This window comes from Lutra lutra, chromosome 5, assembly GCF_902655055.1.
Source record: "Lutra lutra chromosome 5, mLutLut1.2, whole genome shotgun sequence".
In the NCBI taxonomy this organism is placed as follows: domain Eukaryota; kingdom Metazoa; phylum Chordata; class Mammalia; order Carnivora; family Mustelidae; genus Lutra; species Lutra lutra.
In genome coordinates, this window is record NC_062282.1 from 151,222,497 (window position 1) to 151,232,146 (window position 9,650).

At 50.5% G+C, this 9,650-nt stretch overlaps 1 protein-coding gene across 1 annotated transcript; it reads right to left on the reverse strand.

Moving 5' to 3' along the window:
- Positions 1-4,111: 4,111 nt before the first annotated feature.
- On the reverse strand, positions 4,112-6,712 carry CBY3 (chibby family member 3). Its single transcript, XM_047729383.1, has 2 exons — positions 6,643-6,712; positions 4,112-5,477 (listed from the first exon to the last, which is right to left on the reverse strand). The coding sequence occupies exons 1-2, from the start codon at positions 6,690-6,692 to the stop codon at positions 4,790-4,792; spliced, it is 738 nt and encodes a 245-aa protein (XP_047585339.1). The 5' UTR covers positions 6,693-6,712; the 3' UTR covers positions 4,112-4,789.
- Between the last annotated feature and the right edge of the window lie 2,938 nt (positions 6,713-9,650).

Sequence of the window (9,650 nt, forward strand, 5' to 3'; positions counted from 1 at the left end):
TTTATAGCACAGGAGAATTGTTGAGGAAGATGGGTCTTGTTTGCAACTCTGCTGCCCTTATGATTCCATCGTGGGCCTCATTGTCAGCATGCTCTGATTCCTTGCTGCAAAAGTGAGCATTTCCTTATGTTGCTTCAGGAGACTTTCTGGCTTTCATATCATGGGCTTCGTTGACGGGGCTCACCTGAGCCTGATGTTTTTTCTGGAAAGTTTCTAAAGCAGGTATAGAAAAATAGCCACCTCCATAATCCTTGTAGCTACAGCTGCCTTCCTTTCGAGTGCCAAAGCTACTTCATAAGCCCAGCTCTCCCTTCAACTTCTATCTCATTCCAATCTACCAAAGTTAAGAGTCTTACACTCCAGGACCAGAGGGGATAACACCAGTCCACTGGCCAATGGTGGTGAGAGGTCACTGTTGCCATAGTTCTAGACTCCTATTCCTACAGTCTCCCTTCTAGGGCTACTTCCCACTGTTTTAGCTTGCATTCCCGTAAAAGCAGAGCCTGAGCCTAGAACGTGGGTGCAGCTCATTTTGGTAGATGAATCCAGGAAATGGGAGAGAGGGAGTGAGGAGAATGACACAGGGCAGAAGGAAAATTCAACACTGTGTATTTTGGCTCCTGTCCCTTATGGGCTGAAGGCATTCACTCACCTGCACTCCAGCCTAGGCCTGCTGGGTTGAGAGAGCTCCTGAGGCTGAGGAGAAAGCCATAGTAGATGCTGGAAATGAGGCACTGCCAGTGTCCACGGAGTCATCTACCCTAGCTGTGGCTGGGGTCAGAGTGGGCTGATCGGCCGAACCAAAAGTTCCAAAACATCTAGTACACCTTTCTTGCCTTAGAGGGGATCAGAAATCTGGGACAATGCCAAAGGCCAAACACCATTGGCTCCCTGGGACTCAGGTGTCTGCCTCTGTAGACCTCTGTGCATTCTGGAAATATGTGGAGCGGGCCTACTCAGTGTTCTACACTGAGATACAGGAAAAAAACAATGAAAAGCCCTACAGAGCATATGTCCTAGTGGTGCGGGATAGGGGTGTGGAGGAGACTGACAATAAAACAGACAGCATGCCACGTGGTTACAGATGTTAGAAAACAAAACAGAAAAGGAGGATCCGTTGTCCTGCCTTGGTTGGGATGGGGGAGAAGACGGACTCCTTTAAACAGAGTCATTAGGGAAAACCTCATTGAAAAGGTGACACTGAAGCAGACACCTGAAGGAAGTGAAGAGTGAGTAAAATCAGCCAGACACTGAGGAATGCGGAGGGAGGAGGGAAATAGTGCCTAGGAGCTCGCAGTGCCTTGGAAGCCAGGAGAAGACAGTGTTTCCAAGAGGAGGAGCAGGAAATGCGGCTGATGGACCAAGACGGAGGATGGAGAATTGGCCAAAGTCACTAACACTGGAGGATGATGGCATCTGTGAGGAGAGCAGGCTGGGGGGAGTGGAGGGTGAGACACCTAAGCTAGAGAAGGATTAAGAGCAAAGAGGGAGGGGAGGAATTGAGGACAGTGAATACAAGTAACTTTTTGGAGATTAGTTACAAAGGGAAGCAGAGAAATGGGGCAGTAGCTGCAAAGTCTTGTCGGGTCAAGAAAGGACAGGTTTACCAAGATGGAAGATCTACCAGGTTCTCTACTCCCATTTCCCTTCATCTTCCCTCTGGCTGTCGACAAATCTGTGGCCTTTTTGACCTCCCTCTTCAAGCCCAAAAATATTTTTGCAAAGCTCTGATCCTCAGAGAGTTCTGAGCTGTAGGAGGGGAAAGCCACAAAGAGTCCTTTGTTCCTGCTTTCTGCTCTGTCACATCCCTCCCTGGGGCTATGAGCTTGGCTGCCTTCGTCAGGGGTGAAATTCCACAGCAGAAAGAACAAAGTCAGATATCTCAAAATATCATCCTGCTCCATTTATTTCGGGCCCTTTAGCCACTTGGATGCCTTTCGCTAAACATGGGGCTGCCTGCCTGCCTGCTGCTGGTCTAGCATGCCCGATACTCTAAACTATTTATTTTCAAGGAGTCTGGCCAAAGCAATATTCCCTAAACTTTAAGCATTCTTGGATCACCGTTATGATTTTGGCTATTTTCCCATACCTCATACAGTTTTTACTCCATGTTTTTACATAAAGCACTTTCCTTGAAATTTTGTTGTGGTGGTGGTGGTAAAATTCGCCTAACATAAAACTCACTAAAGCGTACAATTCGGGGGGCGCCTGGGTGGCTCAGTGGGTTAAAGCCTCTGCCTTCGGCTCAGGTCATGCTCCCAGGGTCCTGGGATTGAGCCCCACATCGGGCTCTCTGCTCAGCAGGGAGCCTGCTTCCTCCTCTCTCTTTCTGTCTACTTGTGATCTCCATCTGTCAAATAAATAAAATCTTTTTTTTTTTTTTAAAAAGCGTACAATTCGGTGGCTTTTAGAACATTCACAATGTTGTGCCACCATTACCAAACAGTTCCAAAACCTTTTTCATCACTCTAAAAGGGAACCCTTCACCTGCGAAGCAGTCCCTCCTTCCTTCCCACTCCCCCCAGTCCCTGGTAACCACCAACCTGCTTCCTCTCTCTATGGATTTGCCTATTATGGATAATTTATTTAAACAGAATCATGTAGGGGTGTCCTGGCTCAGTAGGCTGAGCATCTGCCTTTGGCTCAGGTCATGATCCCAGAGTCCTGGGATCGAACCCCGCATTGGGCTCCCTCCTCAGTGGGGAGTCTGCTTCTCCCTCTCCCTCTGGCCCTCCCCATGTCCTGCTCATGTAGTCTTTAAAAAAGATAAAAATAAACAGAAACATGAAATTCATGATCCTTTGTGTCTAGCTTCTTCCACTTGTCTGGTTTCTCCACTAGTCCCTTCTCTTGGGTTTGATCTTTTTTCTAGTCTATCATTTTGATTCCCTTCTCATTTCCTTTTCTGTGTATATTTTTTCTTATTTTATTTTAAAGATTTTATTTACTTATTTTTTATGATTTAGTTGAAATAGAGAGAAATCAGAAGGGGGGGAGGGGCAGAGTGAGAGGGAGAAGCAGACTCCCTGCTTGAGGGTGGTGGGGAGGCTCAATCCCAGGACCCCGAGATCATGATCTAAGCCAAAGGCAGCTGCTTAGCTGACTGAAGCACTCAGATGCCCCAAGATTTTATTTTTATGTAGTCTCTACTCCCAATGCAGGGCTCAAACTCCTGAGATCAAGGTCACTTGCTCTTCCAACTAAGCCCGCCAGGCCTCCCTGCTTTCCTAGTTGTTTTAAAAGGGGAATTTATTTCACCCTCATAACTATTTTAAGTACTTTAATCTATGTTAATGTAAATATATATTTATTAAAATACAAAAAAGCACTGCGAAGAAGAAATGTTTCTCAACTTTGTGTCTAACGACATGTTTTGTGTTGTTTCGCTGCTTGAATAAGGCCACAATTTCACACAAAGTAGTTGTTTAGTAATCCCTAGTTTACTCCTGAAACAAAATTGGGCTGAGGCAGGACACCCACTTCTCTCACAACTGTCATATGGCCCTCAGGAGATGGGTCCCCCCCACCCCCGGTCTCAAGTTTCAGTGGATGCAGAAATGCACTGTCTCTATTCCAGGGAAAAGGTTAGATATTGCAAGGACAAGTGTCATCACAAGTACAATACAATCCCCAAAGCACCTTATGTAATACCTCGTGGTATTACGTATGGAGGTTGGGGAAATGGGCTCCCCACGTCCTGGGAAAGAACACTGATCCAGAAGGGATCTAAGAGGATATCAAAATCAGACACCTGCAACAAGGTAGGAATGAAGCAACCAGCAGGTGACAGCCACACTTCAGCTCAGGAAACTGCTGGCTGGACAGAATGGAGGTCCAGGTGGTGGCCAAGTCTCTTTTTCAGAACACAGGATATCTGGATATTTAATGTGAAATCTCCGAATTCTTTTTTTTTTTTTTAAAGATTTTATCCATTTATTTGACAGATAGAGATCACAGGTAGGCAGCGAGGCAGGCAGAGAGGGAGGAGGAAGCAGGCTCCCTGCCGAGCAGAGAGCCCGATGTGGGGCTCGATCCCAGGACCCTGGGATCATGACCTGAGCCGAAGGCAGCGGCTTAACCCACTGAGCCACCCAGGCGCCCCGAAATCTCCGAATTCTTAAGTGTTGGCAACGAATGCAAAATTTTTAAGCAACGTGGGTGGAGCAAATCCTATCTGTGTACAGGTTTTGCCCTGGAGAGTGCTTGTTTGTACTCTGGGGGAGACTACGGAGGAGAAAAAGGCCTGTAATAGAGAAGCGACTCCCCAAATACCACACAGCCAGGTGGGAGCGGCTGCGCTCACGTTCGAGAAAGCCGAGTCAAACTTACTGACTCTGGACTGAGGCTGAAACCCCTCCGGCCCGCGCCGCGCCTCTAAGTCAGGGGGAGCCAGGAGCAAGGTCCCCGACCCCGTCCGCCTGCCCGCCTCACCGCACCCTCCATCACCGAGCGCCCAAGCTTTCGTGGCCTCCCCGACTTGGTCCTCGGTCGCTTGGGACAAGAATGCCACTGCCTGCCCCCCGCTAGCCGTCCGCGCGCCCCTTCCCCTCTCCGCGGCAAGTCCGGCTCCCACCCCGCGTTCCCAGCGAGCGGGCCGCGCAGACACCTTCCGCCAAGGCCCTATCGCGCCCTCCCGAGCCCGGCTGCTGGCTGAGTCACCCGTCCACAGTGGTCACTAAGTGACGGTCCCTACCCGCGAGTCGGGAGCCCTGGACAGGCCCACTCCGCCGCCCACAAACGCGCCCGGACAAGGAGCGAAGTGCGCGTGCGCCGCCCGGGCTTTATTGCGTCACCGCGACTCCAGAGCGCGCGGCTCGATCATGAGCACGCCGCTCGCGCCTTCGCGTTTGCGCATCTTCCTCTGCCAGGCGCGGGCCGCCGTCGTCTGGTTGGCCTCGGTGTCCAGCTTCTTCTCCAGCAGGTGCATGCGCGCCGTGGTCTCAGTCAGCATGTCCATGAGCAGTTCCTGCTGCAACTTCAAGTAGTTGTTCTCCTCCAGCAACACCTGGCTCTTGACCCGCGGCACCGGCGGCTCCCAGCCCGAGATGGTCGGCGGGGACAGCGGCGGCCCCGACCGCAGGGGGAGCCCCTCGGCTGTCCAGCGGCCGCTGCGGAACACGAAGTCCTCGTCGCTCAGGCGCGTGCGCGGCGCGCCGTAGCTGAGGCCCAGCTCGGCCTGGCGCGTCCGGTGGTCCAGCAGGTAGAAGGTGGACATGGAGGAGATGCGGCGCAGCGGCGGGCGCCGCGGCGAGAAGCGCCGCGAGAAGTGGTCAACCCAGAACTGCCGCAACTGTTCCCACAGGCGGCCGGCGTGGCCCGACGCCGGGCACCTGAAGGCCTCCAGGGCGAGGGCCGAGTGGGCCTTGTTGGGCGTGTGGGTGCCCGGTGCCGAACCTCGAGGACGTGGGCGACCGGGGCTACGCCCTTGCCTCCGGAGCCCCGGTGTCCAGAATGATGAAGGCGAGCCAGGGGCACTACTGGGGAGCAAGAGTCCGGGTGAGCAGCCTGCTTGGACAGGCTGTCCCGTTAAACCGCGAGGACCGGTGGACAGAGCTTAGCTTTGAGGCTGGCGCCAGGGCTAACCAGCTGCTGGTCGCCAAGGAGCCCATCCCTGCACGCTGCCGCTGACAGTAGTCTCTGAAACGACCTTTCCCAAAGACCGCTCTAGGTCAGGCGCAGGGGATGCATTTGCGGATGAATGACCGCATCCCTGTCTTTCTGAGCCTTGGGCGGGCTGCTGGAAGGGATCATGGGCCCAGGAGAGGGGAACGGTGGAGCCGCTACTTAAAAGTTGAGCAGGGCTTTGCTGGATGAATTGGGGGTAGATAAGAGAGAGAGCCTCTAGGCAGAGTTAAGAGCCAGGCACAGCCTGAATGTTCCAGATGTGAGGAAGAGCTTGGAGTAGGGCTGGTGTGTGGGACTCGGCTGGGAATACAAGAGGAAGCCAGAAAGGAGACCAGGGCCTAAACTTCATCCTGGTACTACTGCATTACAAAGCCAGGGCTAGCTCTGGATTCAGAAAAGTATTCAGTAGGATGTGTAAAATAGCCAGTGGCATAACGGGCTGTGGGCCAGGCCTGGTCTGGGCAGGGGTTCTTAGTCTGTGCCCACCCTCAAGATGCTACTGGTCCGGCTTGGAACGCAGATGTGTGTGTAGATGACAGTAGTTCAGTATATTCAGTGACATCCTAGGGGCACTTGCCACGGATTAGGACCTACGCTTAGGATTCGAGGTCATAGCGGTTAGGTAGACTACTTGTGACTTTTCTCACAAGCAGACTACATCCTCAAGGAAGCTGAAGGACAGATAACAAGTCTCATTCTTTGTCTCCCCCAAAACCTGAAAGTGCTGACTCTATTCTATGGGAAAAGGACTATATGTTCTCTCTTAAATTCCTCTTCTCCCCCATGGAAGGTGAAAAGGGAAAGAACACTCTGTCATGCCTACATCAATCCAGTACATGCATATTCCTCTTGCACATAGCTAGGCTGAGTGGATGGTACTATCCCCTAGATCTGACTCAGGGCGACATCTCTGAAACCCCAAAGAGGGCCCAAGAGGGTGTAGCCAGGCCCACCCTTAATGCTGCATCTTCCTAGAGGGCCTTTTCCCAGGAAACCTCACTGCAAGTTGTGCCTCACCTGGAGGGTGTGTTGGAGGTGCTGAGCTGCTGTCCCAGGCCTGGCCCCATCTCTGAACCCCTCAGCTGCGGTCCACCAGCTATGACTCACAATGCCTCCAGGCCAGACTAGCCCAGGACAGAAGGGGTGCCCAGAGTCTGCTAGACTCTGGGCTCTTGGCTCTCCCCATATTCATTCAACACATGTATTGAGTGTTTGCTGTGTTCCAGATACAGCTCTACAGAGCCGGTGATAGGAATTTGATGTAAGGGAATGAACAAGGTAGTCCCTCCTGAAGTTTACCTATGGTGTCATGGGTCAGGTTCCCAGAAGCAGAGCCAGAGATGAGAATTCTTTTTTTTTTTTTTTTTTGAAGATTTTATTTATGTATTTGACAGATCACATAGCAGGCAGAGAGGCAGGCAGAGAGAGAGGAGGAAGCAGGCTCCCCGCCGAGCAGAGAGCCCGATGCGGGGCTCGATCCCAGAACCCTGAGATCACGACCTGAGCCGAAGGCAGAGGCCCAACCCACTGAGCCACCCAGGCGCCCCAGAGATGAGAATTCTTGTTTGAGTGATTTGCTGAGGAAGTGCTCTCAGGAGAAGGGTGTGAGGGAAACAGGACAGGGCAGGGAAGCAAACAAAAACAAGCAGGAGAGTGGCCTCAAGTGGAAACTAGCTTCAGACCCGTCCCACAGGTAACTGCATAAATTACACCACAGAGTTAGGCCCCCTTGCCACAGGAATGCCAGTCTTTCTCACCCTCTCCCTTCTCTCCTGCCCCTCATTTCCCATCAGTTACTGGCAGGGCAGTTGTGAGCTGTCAGCCAACACTTAAGGCACATATGGGGTGGGTGCATGACCAGGAAAAGGGATCTGGGGCCCCAAATGCATAGAGGAGGGAGAAAGAGAATAAATAATAAAAATAAATAGAAGGGGCCCTGAGTGACTCAGTAGGTTAAGTTTCTGCCTTTGGCTCAGGCTCTGGGTTCTGGTATCAAGCCCTCTGTCTTGGGCTCTCTGCTCAGCGGGAAGTCTGCTTCTCCCTCTGCCTCTGCCCGCCCCCACCAGACTCGCTCTCTCTCAAATGAATAAATGAAGTCTTTAAAAAATGCAAATAAATAAATGAATAAGAATTTGACTTTGATATGCACAATAAAAAAAATAGAGAAATACAGAAAGTGACGTTAGCACGTGGTATTCAGTGAAGGTGCCTGACATTCAGGCTAAGACCTAAATGATGAGGGGACTACAGGAAGATTGGGGGCTGGAGGCAGAAATGAAATGGGCCTGTTGGAGGGACAAGCATCTTGTGTTGAGAAAATGGGAGGTAAGGTAGTCAACTGTATCTGCCAAGCACATCAGGTTGACTGCCGTCACCTCAGCTTGGCATTCCTGACCCCAAAGGCCTTCCCAGTTAATTCAGCATGGCCCTCCAAGGAGTCAGAGCCAGCTCCAGAGGAGCTCATATCCCAGAGTAGAGCCAGGTGTATTTGTAGCACCGCCTCCTGGGAAATTTTTTTCTTGAACAGTCTTTGAAGGTATCACTGACTGGGGCACCTGGCTGGCTCAGTCAGAAGAGCATGCAGCTCAGTTTTGGAGTTGTGAGTTCAAGCCCCATGTTGGGTGTAGAGATTACTTGAAAAAATAAAATCTTCTTTTTAAGAGTTTATTTATTTGAGAGAAAGGGAGAGCTCAAGTGATCTAGCAATGGGGAGGGGCTGGGACAAGCCGACTCTGCTCTGAACACGGAGTCCAACACAGGGCTCGATCCCATGACCCTGAAATGACAACCTGAGCCGAAACCAAGAGTCGGAGGGCCAACCAACTGAGCCACACAGGCGCCCTCCCCAAAAGTAAAACCTTAAAAAAAAAAAAAGCTTTTTTTGAAATTTAATTGACAATAAATAACCTTTATTTCAAAGAAATTTTAAGTAACGGGTGTCTGGGTGGCTCAGTTGGTTGGGTGGCTGCCTTTGGCTCAGGTCATGATCTCAGGGTTCTGGGATCAAGCCCCATGTCAGGCTCCTTGCTCAATGGGGAGCCTGCTTCTCCCTCACCCTCTGCCTGCCGCTCTGCCTACTTGTGCTCTCTCTCTCAAATAAATTAAAAAAAATTTTTTTAGGGACGCCTGGGTGGCTCAGTTGGTTAAGCAGCTGCCTTCGGCTCAGGTCATGATCCCAGAGTCCTGGGATCGAGTCCCACATCGGGCTCCTTGCTTGGCGGGGAGCCTGCTTCTCCCTCTGCCTCTGCCTGCCATTCTGTCTGCCTGTGCTCGCTCGCTCTCCTCTCTCTCTGACAAATAAATAAAATCTTTAAAAAAAAAATTTTTTTTAAGATTTTTTTATAATTTATTTATTTCACAAACAGAGATCACAAGTAGGCAGAGAGACAGGCCAGGAGAGAAGGGGAAGCAGGCTCCCTGCTGAGCAGAAAGCCTGATGCAGGGCTCAATCCCAGGACCCTGAGATCGTGACCTGAGCCGAAGGCAGAGGCTTAACCCACTGAACCACTCAGGTGCCCCTAAAAAAATTTTTTTTAAGTAAGCTGTATGCCTAGTGTGGGGCTTGAACTCATGACCTTGAGATCAAGAGTCACAAGCTGTACCATGCTTTACCAACTGAGCCAGCCAGGCACCCCATAAACAATGTATTTATAATGTACAATTTGGTATGTCTTTATAACTTGATGTATGAAATCATCACCCAAATCAAGATAATGAAGACATCCATTACCTTCAGAAATTTTCTCAGCGCTTATCACTACATAATAGTTCACATTTTCTAGAGTTTTATATAAATAGAATAATTTAGTATGTCCTTTTTTGGGCACCAACTTCTTGCAGCATAATTGAGATTTATCCATGGGGTCGCATTCATCAACAATTTCCTATTGATGAGTATTTCCCATTGTATGGAAATACCACAGTTTGTTTTCACATCTATTTGATGGAAAATTGGGTTGTTTCCAGTTTGGGGGCTTTTACGAATAAAGCTATTATGAATGTATGTGTAGAAGTCTTGGTGCAGC

Excerpts from the sequence above, each read along its gene's own strand:
- CBY3 (XM_047729383.1), bottom strand. The coding sequence starts at position 6,692 with ATGGGGCCAGGCCTGGGACAGCAGCTCAGCACCTCCAACACACCCTCC. Across the intron at positions 5,478-6,642 it reads ACCTCCAACACACCCTCCAG|TAGTGCCCCTGGCTCGCCTT; the intron begins GTGAGGCACAAC and ends CTTGCTCCCCAG.